The sequence below is a fragment of the Saccopteryx bilineata genome, chromosome 2, assembly GCF_036850765.1.
Source record: "Saccopteryx bilineata isolate mSacBil1 chromosome 2, mSacBil1_pri_phased_curated, whole genome shotgun sequence".
Classification (NCBI taxonomy): domain Eukaryota; kingdom Metazoa; phylum Chordata; class Mammalia; order Chiroptera; family Emballonuridae; genus Saccopteryx; species Saccopteryx bilineata.
In genome coordinates this window covers 362,876,609-362,900,650 of record NC_089491.1, presented here as the reverse complement: position 1 = coordinate 362,900,650, position 24,042 = coordinate 362,876,609, and the positions used below count along the sequence as shown (strand labels likewise).

The following is a 24,042-nucleotide window of genomic DNA, read 5'->3' as shown; positions in this document are numbered from 1 at the left end:
CAAAAGCGACCTGGGTTTAGTCTATCTATGTATGGCCGCCTGGCAGAAACAGAGCCGGCTGCCCAGGGGATAGGTCCCCCAATTCAGGCTGAGCTCTCCCTTTCTTGAGCTCCAAGATTTTTCAGGGGAAAAAGGACGATTCGCCCTGTTCCTCAGCCCCATCTCCTAGTTGGCCCAGGACTACCGGGGAATGGCTCAGGCATCGATCTACTTTCCAAACTTTGTTTCGGAAGCCCCTGGCCCCGCCACAGCCTGGACCTGCGGCTAGAGAATAAAAGGGTTTTAGAATTTCCCTTTGCAGATGTCTTCACCTCAGGAAGCAGAACAGTTAAAAATAAATAACACTCGAGGTTCCAAAACCAATTTAATAAGGAAATGTACAGGCACACTCCCCGCCACTCCTAGCGGTCCCTCACCCTCTCCAGCCCCTTCCTCAACTCGGGCTGCAGCCAGGACATTCTGCTGACCCCTTGTGGTAGAGCTGGGCAGTGGTCCCCCGCTGCCAGAGACGCCAACTGGCTCCTCCCAGGCTGGAGAAAGGGGCGAGGCCGTCCACTCATCCTTCATCTTTCTCCGCCCGGGCCTGGCACCGCAGGGTGTGGAGGAGGAAGGAGAGAAGACCACACAAAGAAACCTGAGAGAGGCGCGGATAGTTTGCAAGCATTTGCTAGCACCTCCCACACAAACACTTCTTGGATTGCTCTAAGTAGGGCTGGTGTGGAATTCCTTACTCCTTTCTGTCTTGTTCCTAGGTGGGCTCACGTATTCATTATGCCTGGTCCCCGCAACCTGTCTCAGTCCGCCTGGTTGGAGGAGGGGTGTGCCATTTCCAGGGCAGTTACTATCCTTAGCTTACCCCAAGAGGTAGTTTCCAGTCTCATTTTAGAGGTGAGTGGTCTGAGAAACCAGGATATTTAGGCAATTTGCTTAATTTAAGGTCAGGCAATTAGTAAGAAGAAATTCTAACTCAGGTCTCTCTAACATCCCAGCCCTCCCTCCCTCCAGGGGCTGGACCAAGGCTCCAGGTCCTTCCGGTCCTTGCATTAGGTGACTATAGAAGCCAAATCCACTGTTACCAACAGCATCTGCTGGGACCCCTCTGAAAGGATCTCTCTGCCCTGGGATTAGGAAGAAGACAGTCTTTGGAATGAGTCACTTCCTATCCTGAGGGGACCACACCGGGGTAGAGGTGGGGAGCTGCCACCTGCTGCCTTCTCTGCCTAGTCCTACTCCAGTCCTTGCAGAGGGCCATGTATGGGGAGAGGGGGATGTCTTCCCAATCTTAGTGGATATTATCTTTCCACTAAGAACCCTGTCAAGTGTGAAAGAGGGAGTTTAATTTTATATAAGGGCAGGAAATAATTTTATATAAGGGGAGGGAAGACTCCTATGTAATAATTCAGATGCCAGACCCTTGGTTGCTCCATTGACCCTTGGTACTAATGCCCCTCACCTTTCTCAGGAGTCCCCCATCAGTCACTCTTCTGGGAATATGGATTCCTTTTCATGTTCCACTAGGACCCAAACTCAATCCTGAAAGCCACACCATCCTGCCCCCTCCAATGCTGAAGCTAGGCCTCTAGCCCTTTCCATCCCCAGCAAAAGGCACAATGCCAGTGGGTTGGGTTGCGTCCCAACCCACCTGCCTCTGTTTCAGCCTGGCCTAACTCGCTCCTCACGCTTTCATGGGATCAGGGGACAGTGCAGGATGCTCTCAGGTCTCTCGCCACTCCCAGTTCCACGAGGACTACAAGACCCATAATGCCGCGGGGCCGAGCTATAACGTGCTCCGCCTGGGGCACCTTGGTCCTCCTCCTCTCTTCGGCATCCCCGCAACCCTCGCCGGCCGCTGGGGCTGAGGGCCGGGCTATGCGGCTGCGGGTAGCCGGGGGCTGCGGGCGCGCGTCCCTGCGAGGGCGGCGGCGTCCCCGGGGCTCCGCGCCCCGAGCGCCCCCGAGCCTGCTGCGGGCGCCTGCATCCTCAGCCAAACGGCATCTTTGTGTGCGGAGGTGTGGGTGGCGAAGCGCGAGTCTCCTTCTCCCGGCCTGCTCCTTCTCCCGGCGGGTGGGAGCCTCTTCGCGCTGCCCGCCGCCGCCGCCGCCGCCGCCTCGCGAGGACGCTCGCGGCCAGCGCGGCTCACCTCGCGCGGGGCGCGCCGCCCCCGCCCGTCGGCGTCGCTCGCACATGCCGGAGCCGCAGCCTTGCGAGCAGGCAGCGCCGGTCCCCAGCCCCGCGGCTCCGGGCCCCGGCTCCGGCGCCGTCCCTTGTCCTGGGCCGGGCGCCGCGGCCCCGGCATGAGGAGCAGGCGATGATCCCCGCCAACGCCTCCGCCAGAAAGGGGCCCGAGGGCAAGTACCCGCTGCACTACCTGGTGTGGCACAACCGCCACCGGGAGCTGGAGAAAGAGGTTCGCACCGGCCAGGTAAGAGCGCCGTCGGGACGCGGCGAGGACCCCACGGCCGGGCACACACGCCTGGCGTGGGGAGGGAGCGCGGCGCGGGCTGTCCCGCCTCCCCGGCTAGTTTGCAGCGCTTCTTTGTTTGAGCTGCAGCGTTTGTGCTTGTTGACCGGGAGAGGGTGATGGGAACGGCCCCCGCCCGCTCCCCTTCGGCCGGGACAGGCGTTCCACGCGTGTCCCAGACCCTCTCAGATTGGGGTAGAAGACACTGCCTTCGCCTGGGCAGTGAAGGCTTTGGGGAGGGGCTGCCGGCTCAGTCTGTGTTCCATGTGGTGGGGAGTCCGCCCCACTCAGCCAAGCGACACTTCCCGCTTGAGTATGCGGAGGTGGGCAAGGCCTGAGTGGTTAGGGGGAGGGTGTCACAAGTCAAGAATTGGAGAATAGACTGTCTGACACTCCCAGGCATCCCAGCCCCACCCAGTGCCCTACCTCCGTGCCCCTCCCCCCTAATGAGTGCTTATGTTTTCTCAGAATGGGCAGAACCCCTGGATCCGTCAGATTCCCAGCCAACTCAGGAATGGCAGTGGAGAGAGACCCTCTGGGGGAAGCCCTGCGGGCCTTGTCCAGGTGCTGAAAGGCGCTCTCCTGCCATCTGGTGCTGGGGCCTGGCTTCTAGGCTCTGAGAAAGCTAGGAGCCACTGGCCACACGAAAGATCTGAGGGTCTGCACACACAGCAGGCTCCCTGGTTCCTGCTAGTTAATGAGAACAGATGGGTCAGCCAGCTTTGGCCAGACAGTAGCCTCCAAGAGGATGGGATCTCCTGGCCATTCTTCAGGAACAAGGCAGGCACAGGTTACAGGTAGTTCTCAACTCAGCCCATGGCCCCCAGGCCACAGGTAGGCACTGGTGGCATGGGTGAGTTACCCTCCAGGGTGGGGAAGCAGGAGCCAGAGAGGGGCCCAGCCTGCCCTGGGCTGCCTCAGGTTCCAGCCTGAAGACTAGACTGGTCGCTCAGGAGTTTGCCCGCTTTCAGGCCACTTCCTGAATTGCAGGAAGTTCAGTCTGAACAGTTGTCTGCTTCCCAAGGGAAGTGAACCAGGCAAGGATCAAAGTGTGTCTCTGAAGTCTCCCACCAGGCTAGCATAGAGCTATCTCTGCATAGCAGTCCCAGGAAATGTTGAGGTGACTGAGCCTCCAAGTGTCTGGACTGGTTGGGGTGTCCACATTCATTCTCCCGCTGCTTACACAGACCGTGTCTCTATTTGTCCATCATCAAGGAAGTGGTTTTCAGTCATAGAGACCTGGTAAAGGAAGGGAACAAAGATGAACAGCCCCTGCCTTCAAGGAGACCCCATTCTGGTGATGCGAGTACGAACAGGAAAGTCCAGTGTGATGTGCAGGGTGCTGAGACACAGGCAGTCCAGTTTCTTCTGGCTCTTCTCTACTTTCGTCTCCTGAGGGCAAAAGAGGACAAGTCACTGACAGAGGTTACAGTTGGCAGGATTTTTTTTTTTTTTTTAATTTTTATTTATTTTTATTTATTCATTTTAGAGAGGAGAGGGAGAGACAGACAGAGAGAGAGAGACAGAGAGAGAGACAGAGAGAGAGAAGGGGGGGGGAGGAGCTGGAAGCATCAACTCCCATATGTGCCTTGACCAGGCAAGCCCAGGGTTTTGAACCAGTGACCTCAGCATTTCCAGGTCGACGCTTTATCCACTGCGCCACCACAGGTCAGGCCAGTTGGCAGGATTAAGGCTGATGTCTGAAAGGAACTTCCTGATGGGATGGTTGAGGAATGGTTGAGGGATGGTGGGATGAAGGACAGAGGGCTAGTGGCCGAGTCTACAGAATGCCTCAGTGGCACTCCTTTGTGGAGGGATGGGTGGTCTTATTTTTTGCAGAGACTGGAGAGAGGTAAAATGCCCTGGCTCTTTCACCCAGGCCTTTCTGATTGATGGTCCCCAGGTCAGCAGCCATCTTACTGGGGTGAGGTTGGGTGGTGAGCACTGGAACCTGCTGTCGGTAGGGCTGGTTTGGGGCTGCTGAGTGTATTCTTCTTTTTCTCCCCTCCAACTGCCACAGAAACCAGGCACCAGGCTCACGCCATCCCCCCTCTCCCACTGCCCCATCCCTCACCCTGCCCTAATGAGTTAGTGTCTCCTTGAAATGGACACCGCTAGCCCTGACCCAGGCCAGGAGGAATATAGGGCACAGGTTGAGTTTAACCCTTGTTCAGCTACAAAGGAATCTGACCATTCTGCTCCTTCTCTCTGGGTATGCCAAGAAGGGGAGTGCCAATCAGACTGGGTGGGAGACACCGCCTCTGGCTGTATCTTAACTCCAGGACTGACCCAGAATGATATTTGCATCCAAATGTGCACTGTTCAGTTCCAGGGCCTCGGGCTCCCAGGGAGAGCTCCAAGTGCACAGTCCAGCCATTTCCTGCAGATGACGCACCTGGGGGCAGTCACCTTACATCATAAAGCTACCTTAGACCCCTGGTGTTCCAGCTGGGGGTCCCTGACCTCTGGTTTTCCTGGCACCATCACAGAAAACAGCCAGGCTTTCCTCTAGCACAGCAGCTGGGTTTCCCTGGTCTTCACTTGGCGCAGCTGCCTCTTCTTCACTCCAAGAAAGCCCCGCAGAGGGCCTCCTGTGGGCAGTCTTGGCAGTGCTGTCTGCTCAAGGAGGGGGATGGCATGGCAGACTTCAGAGCAGGTTCATGGCTTTTTTGGGGGCTGGAAGTAAGATGTGGTAGGTAGATGGGAGGTGCTAAATGGGTATTTTTTGGTGAAGGGAAGGGTTCATGACCACCCCTAGCTGGTTCCCAGCAGTACGTGGTTGCTGGGTGCCCTGTTTCCTGTCTTGTATATGCCCTGCCAGTTTGGGAGGGGACTGGAGTTATAGACCAGTGAGTGCACCAGTTCCCTCTTGGCTGGCAAAGCCCTGAAGTTGGCACGACCAGTTGGCTATGGCCCTGGTTCTGGAGTCACAAGGCTCTGGTGTTCCCTGGGGGTGGGGGTGGAGGATAGATTGTATAGCTCCCTGCAGGAGGGTTGGGAGGAGCAGGACTCTTCCCTGGCGCCAGGCACTCTGGAGGAGGCCAGACTGTGGTTCTCGGGGAACAGCTTTCTTCCTGAGGCTGCCTCCACCATGCTCTTCCTTCCCGTTTTCTCTAGTTCATCCTTCTGACCTAGGGGCAGGCAAGATGGGATTGTGGGGCCCCCTGGGTGCTCAGACAGAAGCTGCCCCACCCAAGGTTCTTGTGTTTAGAGCACCTGTAATTCCCCTTCCCCCTAAAGTGAGTAATTCAGGTGTGGGCTGTCACCACAGCTGGTGGGTTGGGAAGTTCAGAGAAGGGAGCCACAAACCCCAGAAACCAAAAATCAATGTCTCTGGGTGGAGGGGAGGGGCTGCGTGGGACAGGATGGAGGAGGCAAGGTGGTGGCAGAGTTAGCAGGTGCCACCCCCACCTGCTTAGCTGAGCTTGAGGAAGCATCCTGCCTCCCTCCCCTTTGAGTGCTTCAGGCATACCTGGTTTTGCACCTCCTGGTCAGGTGGGAGAGCTGAGGTGTGACCACACCACACTGGACTCTCTCTGTCTCCCCTGGGGCTGGAGGAGGGAGGGGGCCAGGGAAAAGAGACAAAGACTAAGGAGGCAAGGCCTCACACTCTGGGACCCTCTCCCTTCTTCTCCAGCATCTCTGTTCAGTCTATACATTTAGTGTGTCCTTATAAGATTTCACCTAACAAAAGGATTCTGCTCATGCTAAACAAGTTTGAAAATATACCCTGCCAGTGCATGTGGGTGTGAGGCACATGAGTAGCCACCTGCAGAGCCAGAGGGCAGCTGGGCACGCATGTGAATGCACAGTTTGGGCGCACAAGTACTGTGAGTGTGTAGGCAGGAGTATGAGGTGTGTATCCGTATGGCACATGCACGCATGTGTATGTATGCAGCTGTGTGCCTGAGTATAAGCATGGAGCCTCTCAGGGAGCCCCAGCTCTTAAGCTGGAAAGACCCTTGCTTTTGACTCTGTCTGAGGCCTGCTGGGTTGCAGTTTCCATTCTCTTGGTGGAGAGGACTGGGTGTTGTGTTTCATGGGAAACTTTTTCATTCCAGCAATTAAATAGCTGCTGGCCTTTGCTGAGGAAATGAATGAATTCTCCCACCTGGGGCCAGGGCAAGGTGCCACTTCCACAGCAGGCCTTGCTTTGGGCAGGTAGGGGAGCTTCTTGGGGGTAGGGCAGGGCCCACGTTGGCCCTGGAAAGCAGCTGTGCCCTGGGGCCCTGAGGAGGATTATGGAGTAGGGGTAGAGAAGCCACCCATGCCCTTCAGGCAGTGCCGTCCTCGTCCTCGTCCTCTCTCTGGAGCCTGGAGCTGAGGCACCTGAGGGGCGGGTGGCAGGCAGCATCTGGAGTCCTGGGGCCAGGCAGGGTGCCCTGCCAGCTCCCTGGGGCCTTGACTGGTGGGACGGCTCAGCTGCAGCCCCGTGGGAAGGCCTCCTGACTGCCCTGGCTAGCTCAGGGTCTGTGGGTCCTCCATCACTCCCACCCCAGAGCTCAGGACCCCACCCAGGGCCAGAGGCCCAGCCCAACCCTGATAGGCAAAGCATAAATAGCACTCTCCCTCCGCTGTAGGGAGCTGGTGTGGAGGAGCTGCAGGAGGTCCCCTCAGATCTCTAAGTGACAGCTCAGAGGGCCACAGGGGCTGGGTACACTTTTTTTTTTGAGGGGGGGGGGCTCTTGATATATGATAAAATGAAGAAATGCCAAATAGGGTTATAAAAGTTATATAAATAATTTAAATTATTTAAAATGCTTCCTTTTTGGTAAAGGAGTTCATACTCATGTTTTAAAATATTTAACTGTCGCTAGAAGGCTTATAATGAAAAGCAGCAGTCCTCACTCCACTTCTCCCTCTCATTCTCAGAGGCAACTACTTTAAACTCTTTGGGCTGTCTTGTTATTTACTTCTATAATTATAAACAACATACTAATACGACTATTTTGTGGTTTGTCAGTTTCATACTTTATTGCTTTCCCCTTCCCATGTCCCTTAAATATAGTCACCTATACATTTGTTTAACAAATATTTATTGAGCACAAGTTATGTGCCAGGCTCTGTCTAGGGACTGGGGATCTGGCATTGAACAGAACAGAGAGAGAGCCTCCCAACGTGGAGCTACAGTGTAGGTGAGGGAGATGAGGGAAACACAAACAAGCAATTTAATGTTGAAAGAGAACTGAAGCAGGGTAAGAGGCAGTTGCTAGATGACTAGCAACTGTCATTTGAGAGGGGTTGTCAGGGCAGGCCTTTCTAGGGAGGTGACATTTGAGCGGCAACCTGAGTGAAGTGGTGGCTATAGGGTATCCCGAGAAGATGGTTGCGGGGAAGGCCAGGGTGCGGGAGTGGAGTTTGGAGGAGAGGTGGGAGAGCACATGCATTCAAGGGCACGCCCAGGGCTGTTGGATGGGAAGCCATGGGCAGGTTTTGAGCTAATGGACCTGGGGAACATTTCACAGCATGGTGGCCACTGCGCTGTGTGGAAAACAGGCCCAGGGAGTCAGGGGAGGAGTGACTGGCATCTAGGTCACCGGGGGAGACATGGGGTGCCTGTGACAGAAGGGAAGCTGGAGGTGATGAATCTGAGAAGTCCCTGGATTGGTTTTTTTTGTGTGTGTATTTTTCTGAAGCTGGAAACGGGGAGGCAGTCAGACAGACTCCCGCATGCGCCCGACCGGGATGCTTTGCCCATCTGGGGCGTTGCTCTGTTGCAACCAGAGCCACTCTAGCGCCTGAGGCAGAGGCCATGGAGCCATCTCCAGTGCCCGGGCCTTCTTTGCTCCAATGGAGCCTCGGCTGCGGGAGGGGAAGAGAGAGACAGAGAGGAAGGAGAGGGGGAGGGGTGGAGAAGCAGATGGGCGCTTCTCCTGTGTGCTCTGGCCAGGAATCAAACCCGGGACTTCCACACGCCAGGCCGACGCTCTACCACTGAGCCAACCGGCCAGGGCCCCTGGATTGGTTTTGAAGATAGAGCCTATAGGGTCAGGTTTTGTTAACGAATTAGATATGGAAGATAAGGGAAGGGGAAGAGATAAAGACAGTTCCAAAGTTTTTTAACCTGAAAAGGGAGTGGACTGAAGTACTATTCCCTGTGATGGAAGAACTGGTGCAGCTGTCCAGGAATGGCTGCAGTGAGGAAAGCAAGGAAGGGAAGAGAAGTCATGGGAGGTCAGGATGGCACATTCTGTTTCATCAATACAATGCTTTCTTCATATTTTTCTGAGGATGTAAATTACTATTTTCCTACAAAAAGTTTTCTTCTGTTTCCTGTATTGACAATGTTTCTTCTGAGTTTTTAGAATCCATTTGCATGGTTTGGTCTCTTATGTTGGCAGTTCCCTGGCTGTTGGGGCATAGTTACAAAGGGGGGTGTGGAGTTTACTGATGCTTGGGTGCGACTGTCATAAGATTGAGTGGCAAGCTGGCCTACTTACTGTAGGGTATTCCCAGAGGTTTTTGATGCCTCTAGTTTCTCCAGTCTCCTGCTAGGGGTGGATGGAGCAATCTGGCTGCCAGTGGGTCAGGACCTGAGGCAGAGAAGGGACTGGGCGTTCACTGCTCACCAGTTTTCAGCCTCATGGCCTCATCCCCACGCCAATGTCCCAGAGTCCATTGCATCTCAGGCTCAATTTCTACAGAGGAAAAAAACCCTCTGGCATCCTGGGGAGGGGACTCGGGGCATCTCCCTGCATTACAAGATTGGAAAAGGGGCCAGGGGTTCTGAATTTTAATCAGACCACCTCTAGTCACCTCTGAGTCACTCCTACCTTTGCTGTTTCCACTGCCTGCATGTTCTGAACCATTCTTAAGTGCTAGAAGGTGATCTGGCCTGCTACGCACTGGGGTTCCCTCCAAGAGGGTTTGGGTTGGTACCCTCTGCTTCCCTAAGTCAGTAATGCCCCAGCCACTTTCCATGTTTTGAAGATGTTGAAATTTCTCATCTGCTGAAATTTTTCTCTTTATTCTTTTTTTTTAAAGATTTTATTTATTGATTTTAGAGAGGAGGGAGAGAGAGAGAGAGAGAGAAAGGCAGGCAGAGGGAGTGGGAAGCATCAACTTGTAATCATTGCTTCTTGTATCGTATAGTAGTTGTTTCTCGTTATGTGCCTTGACTAGGCCAGCTGGGGTTTAGAACTGATGACCTCAGCATTCCAGGTCAGCACTCTATCCACTGCACCACCACAGGTCAGGCTCTTCTCTTTATTCTTTCTTTCTTTTTTTTTTTTTTTTTTTAGCGAGAGAAAGTGGGGGGTGGGGCAGGGGGACAGACAGGCTAAAAGGGAGAGAGATGAGAAGCATCAATTCCTCATTGTGGCACCTTAGTTGTTTTTTTATTGCTTTCTCATATGTGCCTTAACGATGGGGGGGGGGGGCGCCTCCAGCAGAGCGAATGACCCCTGCTCAAGCCAGCGACCTTGGGCTTCAAGCCAGCAACCTTTGGGCTCAAGCCAGTGACCATGTGGTCACGTCTGTGATCCCACACTCAAGCTGTTGACTCTACACTCAAGCTGGTGAGCCCACCTTCAAGCCGAATGAGGCCGAGAGCGAGCTCTTCTGGGGTTTTGAACCTGGGTCCTCAGCATCCCAGTCTGATGCTGTATCCATCTCGCCACTGCCTAGTCAGGCTTTTCTTTATTTTTGTAGGTTTTAAATATTTTATTGACAGCCTGACCTGTGGTGGCGCAGTGGATAAGGCGTCGACCTGGAAATGCTGGGATTGCTGGTTCGAAACCCTGGGCTTGCCTGGTTAAAGCACATGTGGGGGTTGGTGCTTCCAGCTCCTCCCCCCTTCTCTCTCTCTCTGTCTCTCTCTCCCTCTCTGTCTCTCTCTCCTCTCTAAAAATTAATAAATAAAATAAAATAAATAAATAAAAAAATTAAATATTTTATTGACATTCTTATACTTAGTTACAAATTTACCATTTGGGGCACTCTTCATTTCTTTGTATAGATCTAAGTTTTCATATGGTATTATTTCCCTGTCACTTGAATAACTTTCTTTTTCTTTTTTAAAATATTTTTATTTATGATTTTAATTTATTGTGTTTACATAGATTCAAGTGTCCCACCGAATATGTTTTTCTTTTTTAATTAAAAAAATTTCCCATTGACTTGGGGGGGAGTAGAAGCATCAACTAGTTGATCTACTTAGCTGTGCACTCATTGGTTGCTTCTTGCATGCCCTGACTAGGGATTGAACCTGTGACCTCCGCTTGCCAGATGATGCTCTGTCCACCTAGCCACCCAGCCAGGGCCTGAATAACTTTCTCTGACCACCTTTTGGTGACAAATTCTCTTAGTTTTTGTTTGTCTATGAAACTGTCTCTCACCTGACTAGGCAGTGGCGCAGTGGACAGAGCATCGGACTGGGACACAGAGGACCCAGGTTCGAAACCCCAAGGTTGCCAGCTTGAGCGTGGGCTCATCTGGTTTGAACAAGGCTCACCAGCTTTTAAGCCCAAGGTCGCTGGCTTGAGCAAGGGGTCACTGGCTCTGCTGTAGCCCCCCAGTCAAGGCACATATGAGAAAACAATCAATGAACAACGAAGGTGCTGCAACGAAGAATTGATGCTTTTCATCTCTCTCCTTCCTGGCTGTCTGTCCCTGTCTGTCTCTCTCTTTGTCTCTCTCTGTCTCTGTTACACACACAACAAAAAAGAAAGTCTCTTTTTTAGAGAGAGAGAGAGAAGAAGAAGAAGGGTGGGGAGAGAGAAGGAGAATAAGAAACAGTGATTTGTTGTTCCAATATATATGCATTCATGGTTGCCTCTTCTATGGGCCCTGATCAGGGATCAAACCTGCAGCCATTCCACATCCAGACCAGGCTCTAAGTGAGCTAACTGGCCAGTGCTGTCTACAAACTCCTTATTTCCCCTTTATTTTTGAAGGATATATATATATATATATATATATATATATATATATATATATATGAAACCAAGCAAGCTAGAAAACAATAGCATAATCATTAAAGTGCTAGGGGAAAAAATATCAAACTGGGATTCCATATCCTGTAAAAAATAAAAATAAAAATATAATAAATATATATATATGGTCTACCGGAAAGTTCTGTCCGTTTCTATCACAACAAGTTTCGACAGGTAAGCACATGTTTATTTGGTGCATGTGTGCCTCTCTATTTTTATCACTTAATGTATACATACTGATGTAGCAAATTAACTAAAACAAAGTTGATTCACATTAGTCTTATGTGTGAAGCAATAGTGATAAAGTTCATTTACGCCACTGTATTTTGGGGACTCGTCAAAAAATTGCAGAACTAGGCTGGGAAATTCTGTCGCATCCACCATATTCTCTGGACTTAGCACCTTCCAACTATCACTTTTATAAAATTTTTTGAAGGGCAAAAAATTCAAAAATGAAGACGATATCAAACAAGCACTGGTTCAATTTTTTGCATCAAAAGATAAAACATTTTTCAAAAATGGGATATACAAATTGCCCTTATGCTGGCAAGAAATCATTAATAATAATGGCAATTATATTATTTAATAAAGTTTATTGATGATAAGAAAAATTTATATTTTGTTTTATTCCAAAAACAGAACTTTCCGGTAGACCATATATATATATTTATTATATTTTTATTTTTATTTTTTACAGGATATGGAATCCCAGTTTGATATTTTTTCCCCTAGCACTTTAATGATTATGCTATTGTTTTCTAGCTTGCTTGGTTTCTAATGAGAAATATGTAATGTTTCCTATATTTGTTCTTCCATATACAGTGTGTCTCATTTTTCAAAATGCTTTTAAGATTTCCTTTTTATCACCAGTTTTCAGTATTTGATTTTGATGGGCCTTAACATAATTTTCTTCCTTCCTTTCTCCCTCCCTCCCTCCCTTTCTCCCTCCTTTCCTTTCCTTTTCTTTCTTCTCTGTCTTTTGGTATAGTTTTCTTGATGTTTGTCTTGGGATTCACTGAGTTTCTTGATTCTCTGAATTTATCATTGTATTAGTTTCTGCCACAAATTACCACAGACTGGATGGGTTAAAACAAAAATTAATTCTCTTATAATTTTGGAGGTTGAAAATTCAAACTGAAGGTGTCAGTAAGACCCTACTCCCTCCAAAGGCTGTAGGAGGAGAGAATTCTTCTTCCAGCTCCTGGGAGCTCTAAGCATGCCTTGGGTGTGGCTGCATCACTCCAGCTCCTGTCTCCATCTCCACATGGAACTTCTCTCTGTGTATCTTTCCTTATGTGTCTTATAAAGACATATCATTGGATTTCGGGCCCACCTGGATAATCTAGGCTGATTTTATTTTGAGATCCTAAACTTAATTATATCTGCAAAGATCCTTTTTCTGAATAAGGCCATAGTCATAGGATATGGGGTTTAGTATACAGACATATGTTTTGGAGGGGGCACCACCATTCAACCTACTATAGTAGTGTTTTGGTTTGTTTGTTTTTTTTTTTCTCATTTTTCTGAAGCTGGAAACAGGGAGAGACAGTTAGACTCCCGCATGCGCCCGACCGGGATCCACTCGGCACGCCCACCATGGGGCGACACTCTGCCCACCAGGGGGCGATGCTCTGCCCATCCTGGGCATCGCCATGTTGCGACCAGAGCCACTCTAGCGCCTGAGGCAGAGTCCACAGAGCCATCCCCAGCGCCCGGGCCATCCTTGCTCCAATGGAGCCTTGGCTGCGGGAGGGGAAGAGAGAGACAGAGAGGAAAGCGCGGCGGAGGGGTGGAGAAGCAAATGGGCGCTTCTCCTGTGTGCCCTGGCCGGGAATCGAACCCGGGTCCTCCACACGCTAGGCCGACGCTCTACCGCTGAGCCAACCGGCCAGGGCTGGGTTTTTTTTATTAAGTGAGAGCAGGGGAGGCAGAGAGACAGACTCCTGCATACACCCTGATCAGAATCCACGCAGCAAGCCCCCTACCAGGCAATGCTATGCCCATCTGGGGTTGCTGCTCCATTGCTCAGCAACCAAGCTATTTTATCACTTGAGGTGAGGCCATGGAGCCATCCTCAGTGCCTGGGGCCAACATGCTCAAACCATTCGAGCCATGGCTGCAGGAGGAGAAGAGAGAGAAAAGAGGAGAAGCAGATGGTCGTTTCTCCTGTGTGACCTGACCGGGAATTGAACCTGGGACTTCCACACACCTTGCCGACACTTTACCACTGAGCCAATCGGCCAGAGCCAGTAGTTTTTTAAAAATCAATTTGGAGGTCCTGACCAGGTAGCTCAGTTGTGGGTTCAATCCCTGGTCAGGGCATACAAGAATCAACCAATGGCGTGGCCTGTGGTGATGCAGTGGATAAAGCGTTGACCTAGAATACTGAGGTTGCTGGTTCGAAACTCTGGGCTTGCCTGGTCAAGGCACATACAGGAAAAGAATTAATCAATGAATGCATAGATAAGTAGAACAACAAATTGATGTCTCTCCCTCTTTCTCAAATCAATAAAAAATTTGGAAAATTTTTGACTATTATTTATTTAAATTGGTCTTATTTACCCCATTTCCTTATCCTATCCTCTGAGACTTCAATTACATGTATGTTAGAATGCCTTATAGTGGTGATGGACAAAGACTTGACTTGGAGGGGGTGAATACACAATATGGTGTAAAGAGATGTGTTGTAGAATTGGACACCTGAAACCTGTGTCACCCCAATAAATTCAATTAAAAAAATGCCGTATAGTGTCTCACAGATTGCTGAGGCTCTTTGAATGTGTTTTAGTATGTTTTTCTCCTTTGTGCTTTAGTTTGTGTAGTTTTATTGCTATATCTTCAAGTTCACCTATTTTTTTTATTCTGTAGTATCTAATCTACTGTTAATTTTACCCAGTGAATTTTTCATTTAAGATATTATACTTGTTATCTTCTATTTTTCTTCATGAATGTTGTGTTCATGTTTTACTTAATTTTTTTTTTTTTACAGGGACAGAGAGAGAGTCAGAGAGAGGGATAGATTGGGACAGACAGACAGGAAGGGAGAGAGATGAGAAGCATCAATCATCAGTTTTTCGTTGTGGCACCTTAGTTGTTCATTGATTGCTTTCTCATATGTGCCTTGAGCACAGGCCTTCAGCAGACCGAGTAACCCCTTGCTGGAGCCAGTGATCTTGGGTCCAAGCTGGTGAGCTTTTTTTTGCTCAAGCCAGATGAGCCCGTGCTCAAGCTGGCGAGCTCGGGGTCTCGAACCTGGGTCCTTCCGCATCCCAGTCCGATGCTCTATCCACTGTGCCACCGCCTAGTCAGACTACTTAAAATTTTTTTAAATTAATTTTTAGAGAGAGAGAGAAAGATGGGGGAAGAAGTGGGAAGCATCAACTCCATATGTGCATTGACTGGGCAAGCCCAGGGTTTTGAACTACCAACCTCAGCATTCCAGGTTAACATTTTATCCACTGCGCCACCACAGATCAAGCAATTCTTTTTTTTTAATTTGTTGAATTTAGCAAGAGAGGAAGGGGGAGAGAGAGAGAGAGAGAGAGAGAGAGAGAGAAAGGAACATTGCTCTGTTCCTGTATGTACCCTCACTGGGAGTTGAACTGGCAACCTCTGCACTTCAGGACAATGCTCTAATCAACCGAGCTAACTGGCCAGGGCTCATGTTTTTCTTTAAATTCTTGAGTATAATGAGTAATTCATCATCTTTATTAATTTCTGTGTTTCTATGAAATGATTTTTCTTTTAATTATGTATCGTATTTTCCTACTTCCTTATATATCTAGTAATTTTAACTGGGTGTTGGACAGTGTAAATATTGTGATGTTAAGCATCTGGATTTTGTTGTCTTCCTGTGTGGCTTTCTTCTGGCAGACTTATCCTTTTGCTCTTATTTTTAATCTTTAGTTGATTGGTTGAGCGTTTTAGGTAGAGGTAGTTTAGCCCTACTACTAAGGCATAACCTTTCTTCAGCCTCCTTGGGTAATGAACAAGGACTCTAGCAGGTTGAAGCTTGAATATCTCCCTGCCCTGGCTGAGCTCTGAGAATTTACCAACTTATTGTTTGTTCCTTTTCTGCCTGGTCTTGTTGACTTTCACTCTACACATGTGAAATTTAGTATTTAGCAGAGACTCAAAGGGACCCCGTGCAGCTTTCTGGAGCTCTTTTGTTGCATAGCTTGCTTTTCCCTGGAACTCTGCCCTGCAGCTTCTAGCTACATTGGGCTCCCTGAACTCCTCCTGTCTTTGTCTCCTCAACTCCTGAGTGAGAATACCATGCTCTGCTGGGGATCCCCTTCCCTGAATTGCTGCCTGGAATGTTTCTCTTACTCAAGGATTACAGTTCTTGCTGTCTAATATCTGAAAGCAGGTATTTCACATATTTTGAAGAAATAGTTTTCTCTGTTTATAGTGGGAGGGTAATTTTAGTTATTCATCATGGCTGTGGTAGAAGCCTTTTACTGGCATTTTAATCAGGTTTTGGGAAGGAGAGGAGTTACATGCTTGTGGTCAGTTCACTGTACTTAATTAGAAGTTCTAGACTCCTGAAGTAAAAATATTTATGTTTAACAAATATATGCTTTTATTAACAAACAAAAATCTCATGCTATGTAATTGTGCTTTTCATAAAACAATAAAAGGATTTATAAAAATGTTAATACGTGTGCCCCACCAGACACAGGACATGGATTTGAAGTTGTATCATGAACATATGATTTCATTCCTATACTGTATTACTGTAACTGTTCGCTAAATCTCACTCAGTGATTCTGTCAATGACCTAAATAGGTGGCCCTTCCTGAAGGTCGTCTTGGACCCTAGGATAGGTCCTGTCTCAGTTGGCTAGCAGTCTCTCTAGACCACCTGTCAGCCCCAGGCTTACTCTTCATAGGCAGCCCACTGGGCTGTGGAGTAGACTTAGTCGGGGCACCGAGGTAGACAGGAAAGGAAGAAGGCCCTTCCTTTCTCAGAGTTACTGCCTGCCCTGTCGCCCAAGCCCGTCTCACTTGCCTGACCGCAGCTAATTGTCTCTGTCTTTTCCGCTGCCTTGAGAGATGGGCAAGGCAGGGCTGCCAGGTGGTTGTTGCCTGCTTAGAGGCTATTGGGCTCAGATGGGCTGCTTCAGAAGTGACGAGGGCTCTGTCTTCGCCTCCTTCTCCAGGTGGACATCGAGCAACTGGATCCCCGTGGGCGGACGCCCTTGCACCTGGCCACCACACTGGGGCACCTCGAGTGTGCCCGTGTGCTCCTGGCACATGGTGCTGACGTGGGCAGGGAGAATCGCAGTGGCTGGACAGGTGGGTGTCCCTGCTCACCCCAACCCCACAGCCAGGGTTTCCCCAGCATTACATCCTCACTGGTCCTGTGACATTGCCTCCCCCTCTGCCAGTGCTTCAGGAGGCTGTGAGTACCCGGGACCTGGAACTGGTGCAGCTGGTGCTATGGTACCGGGACTACCAGCGGGTGGTGAAGCGGCTGGCAGGCATCCCTGTGCTCCTGGAAAAGCTGCGCAAGGTGAGGGCCAGCCTCTCAGCCTCCCCACTGTAGCCTATGAACCCTGTCTGTAGCACAGACTTAGCCACTCTCCTTGTCCTCCTCTAGGCCCAGGACTTCTATGTGGAGATGAAATGGGAGTTCACTAGCTGGGGTAAGAGGGGCTGATGCGGGCCTCTCTGGACCTCAGGGCTTTTGCACATGCTGTTCCCCTGCCTAGAGCACTGTTCCCATAGCTCTTACTGTGGCTCCTCATCTTTTAGTTCTCAGCTCAATGCCACCAGCTAGGCCTTTACACACTGCCTCAGACACTGTTTCAATTCCATTATTATTTTCTTCTTTTTGTAATCATTTGCTTGTTTGTTACCTGTCACTCCTTGCTTGAAGGTAAGCTTCAAGAGGGGAGGAGTCCTGTCTTGTTCAATGTTGTATCCCCAGTAACTGGAATAGTGCCTCGCACACAGTAGGTTTTTAATAAATGTTTGTTGGAAGATTGGGTAAAAGACTGAGTGAATGAATTAACAGATGGTAGACATTAGGGACTTGATGGTGGCTGAGACGTGCCTGCCCCCAACTTCTGATCGCTCATATCTGAGTGACTATGGTCTATGTTCAGGGGGAATTGGGGGGGTGTCTTATTCCCTGCCAGTTCCCACTTGTTCCTGGCCACACCCCTGACCCCCAGGCCCTGAGGTGGCCCAGGTTGGGTGTGCCAGGCACATGGAAGCCACCTCTGACCTTCCCTTCCCTAGTGCCCCTGGTGTCCAAGATCTGCCCTAGTGACACCTACAAAGTATGGAAGAGCGGGCAGAACTTGCGGGTAGACACCACACTCCTGGGCTTTGACCATATGACGTGGCAGCGAGGGAACCGCAGCTTTGTCTTCAGGGGCCAAGGTCAGGCAAGCGGGAAGTGAGGCAGGGTGGAGAGGCTGGAGACATCTCCCTGCCACCCCTGACCCCTGTGCTGCTCCATGACTGGCAGATACAAGCGCCGTAGTCATGGAGATTGACCATGACCGCCAAGTGGTGTACATGGAGACTCTGGCGCTGGCCCGGCAGGACCGTGAGCTGCTATTGGCTGCTGCCCAGCCCACAGAGGAGCAGGTGCTGAGCCGGCTCACTGCACCTGTTGTCACCACACAGCTTGACACCAAGAACATCTCCTTTGAGAGGTGAGTGGGCACGGCTTTGGTGGCCTGGGGCCAGCTTGGTGGGTGCCCCCTCATCTGGACCACTCTGCTTTCTTAGGAACAAGACAGGCATCCTGGGCTGGCGCAGTGAGAAGACTGAAATGGTGAATGGATACGAAGCTAAGGTGAGGCCATAGCTCCCTGGTGCTGGAGCCTACCACAATCTTGCCTATAGGGAGCTGGGCTGGGGTTCCTGACCACCCTCTCTTACCCTGGGAGGTGCAAAGGCCACGGCGCATTGAGCAAAGGGCACTAGACAATAGGCAACTGATGAGAATGGCCAGAGTTTATTGAGTGCTTATCATATTCATGTTCAAGGCACTGTTCTGATATTTTATAAGTATATATATCTATACATGGAATACATACATATTTATGCATATATATCACACAAACATGTACTCCTTTAATGCTCATAGCAACCCTTTTGGGTTGGTGCTATAATTATTCTCATTTTACAGATGTTTATTGAACCCTTTCCATGGTATCCCATTTAATCTTCACAACAACTCTATGAAGTAGGATATTGGCCCATTTTATGAGGAAGAAATGGAGGCTTGGGGTGGTTAAATGACCTGTACGAGGTCACACAACTGTAAGTGACAGCTGAAGTTCAGACAACTCCAAAGCCAGGCCTTACCCTTAAGTAGATTGTGTTGGTCTCCCTGGGACCCCTACATCACCCACCAGGCCACATGGTGCCACCACTGAATGAAGGGACTAACAGATGCTGCAGGGCTTGTATTGTCTTCTCCTGCGAGCCTTCCCTGCTTCTGTAGGCCGGGTCAGAATCTCTACTCTGTTCCCACAGCCCCCTGTGCTCTCCATACCAGAGCATGTGTATCTCATACTGTGTTATAATTAATGTCCATTGTCTTGTCTCAGATAAATATGAGCCTCAAGAGGGCAGGGGTCATGCCTGGCTGTGCTTGTTCACCAGTGTGTCCCTGATGCCTGCCTCAGTGCTTGGCACATAAAGGCTCCTTGCAAAATGTTGGTTGAATGAATAAAAGAATGAATGAATTCATATATTTACTTGCCCAAAGGCCTGGAAATTAGAACAGATAGCTCCCCCCTTCCCTTGTCCCAGACCCTTCCTTGTAGGACGTATTCAGAAAGCCCTTGGAGGCCAGGGGAAGGGGTACTAGAGCTGTCTTTGAGCTCTTTCTTCATCTTTCCCTAGGTATATGGGGCATCCAATGTGGAACTCATCACCCGGACACGGACAGAGCATCTTTCAGAACAGCACAAGGGCAAGGTCAAAGGTAATGAGGCAGAGGCATGTGGGGGTGGGGGTGAGGAACCAGCTCCCACTTGAACGTCTCCATCAAGTATTCTCTCTATTAGCAAAAACCAGGATCATTTATTTAGGCAAAGAGGTTTTAGTTCAAGTGCCAAGTCCTAATGGCTGGTAGTGACTACCCAGAGTGCTGCCAAGGTGATTCTAAGGCAACATTTGGGCTCACTGGGAAGGAATTGATTACTAATGTCTGCATTCGGTTTGGGAAGGGAGAGAAATGTCATGTATGCTCTTTGTTGGCTATTCTAATCTACTAACCCCTGTTCTGTGCTAGGGAGACATGTCCTAGGCAGAAAGTCAGGGGGTGCTGCCACTGAGTCTCTGTGCTCACTGATACTACATCTGACTTTCTGGGCATCATTTAGTCCCTCTAAAGTGGAGAGACATGATTCCCATCTCACAGGAGAACAAATGAATATACAAGTGCCTGAAAGAAACACACATTCATACACATGTGTACCCCCAAACTGCTCACCAAATGCAGGTATTTTTTGTCTAGTGTCATCAACATGGAGAGTGACACTTTTGGAAGTTGACCCTGAGCTCCAGGCCTACTTTTTATTCCAGACATACTTAGAGTGGTCTCTGCCCCTGGTGTCCTCAGTCACCTTCAGATGAAGGTGCCTGGGTATGTGGTGTGGACAAGCATTCCTTCTAGTCCCCTTGAACCAGCCTGCTCCCTAGGTCTTGGGTGCTGTCACTTCTGAGGGCTACAGTGTCCTCTGAGATGCCACACTTGTTATAGGTTGCAAGACACCTCTTCAGTCCTTCCTGGGAATTGCTGAGCAGCACGGAGGCCCCCAGAATGGGGTGAGTGTGAGCCATGGGTGCCCTTCTGTAGAAGGGTATGGATGTGGCTCAGGAGAAGGCCGGGGAGGTGTCCTGATTACCATGGCCTGTGTGGACCTCTTTTCTATAATGCCCAAAAGCATGTCAGCTCCACAGGGGCAGGGGGGATGGCTCTGGACCCATAATACAAATGGCTGGCCTGGCATAAGAGACTGAGAAGGGCTCATGGGCCCTTCCCCATGTGGTACAGACCCTGATCACTCAGACTCTGAGCCAAGCCAACCCCACTGCCATCACCGCAGAAGAATACTTCAACCCCAACTTTGAGCTTGGCAACCGTGACATGGGCCGCCCCATGGAATTAACCACCAAGACACAGAAGTGAGGCCCCTCCTGGTGCTGGGAAGGGGTGGGTGGGGCAGGGGCTCCAGAGGTTCTGGGAGGCCTTCCCTTCTACAATGTCCCTCACCCCTTGGGATCCCGGGTGGGGCAGGTTCAAGGCCAAGCTGTGGCTGTGTGAGGGGCACCCCCTGTCCCTGTGTGAGCAGGTGGCCCCCATCATTGACCTCATGGCTGTCAGCAATGCGCTTTTTGCCAAGCTCCGGGATTTCATTACCCTGCGCCTTCCTCCTGGCTTCCCTGTCAAGATTGGTAAGACCAGCACCCCCATTTCCCCATGGCTGCTGTTGCGGGGGTGGGATGGGGCTTAGATGAAGTAAAGAGGGGAGGGGCCCAAGGGATGAAACGGGGGTGGGGGGAGGGTAGCATCTGATGGTTTCCTCGTCCTCAGAAATTCCAATCTTCCACATCCTCAATGCCCGCATCACCTTTGGGAACCTCAATGGCTGTGACGAGCCGGTGCCTCTGGTGCACGGCAGCCCCAGCAGTGAGACCCCTTCCCCGGGCAGCGACTCCTCCAGTGTCAGCAGCTCCAGTTCCACAAGTGAGCCCTGCCCCCCTCTGAGCACGCCCTCCCAGCCCCCTCCCGGAGCCCTTGCTGCCCCTTCCTGGGGAGCCACTCTGATTTCAGCCTGCCCTCAGCCTCCTGCCGTGGATGTGAGATCTCCCCCACCTTGTTTGAAGCCCCGCGAGGCTACAGTGTGCTGGGCGGCCAGCGTGAGGCGGTTACCCGCGACGACGATGACGACCTTCTACAGTTTGCCATACAGCAGAGCCTGCTTGAAGCGGGCAGTGAGTATGATCAGGTGCGTCCCCCGTGGCCACACTAGGCCACCGGACTGCAGTGCCACCATAGCTAACTGGCCCATGCCCTTTCCCTCCAGGTCACCATCTGGGAGGCACTAACCAACAGCAAGCCGGGCACTCACCCCATGTCCTGTGAGGGTCGCCGGCAGGACAGGTCAGTGTCTGCTAGGATTTGGAGATGCCTATGTGCCTCCCTCCCATGCACAGATGACCCCAGTACCTTGTCATAATGGATTAGAACACAGATCACTAAGCGGCCCCTGTTGGCCCAGAGAAACTGCGTACCCTCAGCAGGGACCCTACTGGAATCAAGATGGTTTTTACCATAACCTTTCCTGACTCCGGTGTGTGTGAGCGGTACTCCAAAAACGGTCCCCTTGTAGGGGCCAGGCCTCATGACCTCCAGACCCTCACCAGGCAGGCTGTAGGCGCCAGTTTTTTTTTTGTTTTTTTTTAACAGAGACCGAGAGTTAGAGAGAGGGATAGATAGGGACAGACAGACAGGAACGGAGAGAGATGAGAAGCATCAATCATCAGTTTTTCGTTGGGACTCCTTAGTTGTTCATTGATTGCTTTCTCATATATGCCTTGACTGTGGGCCTTCAGCAGACCGAGTAACCCCGTGCTCAAGCCAGCGACTTTAGGTCCAAGCTGGTGAACTTTTGCTCAAACCAGATGAGCCCGTGCTCAAGCTGGAGACCTTGGGGGTCTCAAACCTGGGTCTTTCTGCATCCCAGTCCGACGCTCTACTCACTGCGCCACCGCCTGGTCAGGCGGTGCCAGGTTTCTAGAAGATGTCCACATGCCCTGGCTGCTGTACACTGGGAGGGTGAGCTTGTAGGGGCTGGGATCTGCCACAACTGCGTGGGAGCCAGAGAAATGTGGGACTGGCTGGTGGCCTCAAGAGGGGCCTCCACTCTGGCTTCCTGTCTGCTTACCAGCAGTTGTACCGGGAACCCTGTATGTGTCTTCCTCGCCCCCAGGAGTGCCCCACCCACGCCACAGCACCAGCCTATCACCCCCACGTCGGTTCCCAGCCCTCAGCCCAGCCCTGGCTCTGGTAGTCGCGTGTTCCGAAGCTACGACGAGCAGCTGCGGCTGGCCATGGAGCTGTCCGCGCAGGAGCAGGAGGAGCGGCGGCGGCGCGCACGCCAGGAGGAGGAAGAACTGGAACGAATTCTACGGCTCTCACTGACCGAGCAGTAGTGCCACTGCCTGGCTTTTGGCCACCCTGCGCGAGCCCTGCCCTGGAGGGAGACACGCCCCAGCCCATGCACCCGGGTACTGTGGCTGGAGACCAAAGCCACCGCCTCAGGGGCGTAGGGGCGCAGCAGGCACCAGACCGGGAGGGGTTTGGCATGGCCACTGGGCATCTTTCCGGGCCAGGCTCTGGAGGCAGCTGGCACAGCCCGGTCCCCCTGCTTTGCTGTATCCTGACCTCCAGGCCTCTCCCCTCGGTCCAGGCCTGTCTAAAGGCAGAGCCAGGTAGACCTGAGTGGGAGACCAGACCTTAGAGGAGCAGTGTCCCCATTCTTGCTCCTTTTGGCTGGCCCTACTTTCTGCTCCCTGACCCCACTCCAGGACACTGCCCGTGAAGCCTTTGCACTTCCGCTCTTCACCCCTGGGGGGCAGCTGAATTCTCCATGTGCTGTGTTGCTGCTTTGTTCCAGACACAAACCAGCGCGTCAAGGGTACAGCCTCTCCTCCACCCACCCCGACATTTCAGCGTCAAGTGCACTTAGCGGGGTGCCCAGCTCCCCTAGCCCCCACACCCCTCCCAGGTCTCAGGGTGGTCCCAGCTTCAGTTTGGGCGGCCAGAGGTTGGAGACCCCTTCTCCAAGACATTTTCTTTTGTGATCAGTGAGGGTGCACAAGGCGGCCCCCCAGACCTGGGCAAGGCCTGGCTCCCATATGTTGTCTTGGCAACTGGAGGTGCATATTGGGCTGGGGCAAGCACTTAATTTCACTAGACCGGACACAGAGGGGTTGCCCAGTGCCCTGGCACCACCACCCGCCCCCTCCCTTCCAGCTGCTGCTAGCCCTCTGTGGTTGTGCGTCCCACTTGCCCCCACCCAGGGGCTGATTCTAAAACCCTTCATCCAATGGTGCTAATCCCCGGCTCTCCCCTGCCCCACCCCAACCCCCTAGAGAAGCACAGACCCCACCAGGAGTAGGGACCCAAGGAACCCCCTTGTCTGGGTTCTCTCTGGCTTTCCTGGCTCAGCCAGTGAGGCTCAGAAGGGACACAAAGGAATAGAAGAACAAAGAGAAACTGTTCCTCTTACCCCTTCCCTGATGCCAGGGGCACCAGATTGATTCTGAGGCACAAATTAAAGAGGCTTCAAACCTGAGGCTTTTCCTATCTGCCTTTACTGGGGAAGGGACGCCTACCTGCGAACTGGGGGTTCCTTCTGAACTTCAGTGTGGGAAGGGCTCTGAAGTAAGAGGAATCCTGGTGGGTCCTGAGCCCAGCATGGTTGCATGTGTCATGGTCCCCAGGAACCTGGGGGTAGCATTTGTAGAGGCTGGGGGGTCTCGCCCTACTTGCCCATACCCCCACCCACGTGGGCCATACAGACTCAACACTTAGTAAAACATTTCATTCCTATGTCTTGTTTTCCTCCTAGAGTCAAGGCCACTGCAGAAGGCTGGGGGCAGTGTGTGGGGG

At 51.4% G+C, this 24,042-nt stretch overlaps 1 protein-coding gene across 4 annotated transcripts; it reads left to right on the top strand.

The window, feature by feature from the left end:
* Positions 1–1,852: 1,852 nt before the first annotated feature.
* On the top strand, positions 1,853–23,725 carry ANKRD13B (ankyrin repeat domain 13B). Of its 4 annotated transcripts, none has more exons than XR_010729513.1 (15): positions 1,856–2,422; positions 16,556–16,691; positions 16,784–16,908; positions 16,996–17,041; positions 17,640–17,783; positions 17,872–18,061; positions 18,138–18,204; positions 19,263–19,344; positions 20,125–20,189; positions 20,419–20,549; positions 20,717–20,819; positions 20,959–21,111; positions 21,210–21,373; positions 21,452–21,528; positions 22,358–22,491. XR_010729513.1 is itself a non-coding variant. In XM_066263133.1 (15 exons), exons 1-15 carry the CDS (start codon positions 2,309–2,311, stop codon positions 22,578–22,580), a joined length of 1,875 nt encoding a protein of 624 aa, XP_066119230.1. In that variant the 5' UTR covers positions 1,856–2,308; the 3' UTR covers positions 22,581–23,725. The 4 variants fall into 4 exon arrangements, 2 of the variants coding, with proteins under 2 accessions (XP_066119231.1, XP_066119230.1); XM_066263133.1 differs by having other exon boundaries at positions 20,662–20,819; positions 22,358–23,725; XR_010729512.1 differs by having other exon boundaries at positions 1,853–2,422; positions 21,210–21,528.
* The last annotated feature ends 317 nt before the right edge of the window (positions 23,726–24,042 follow it).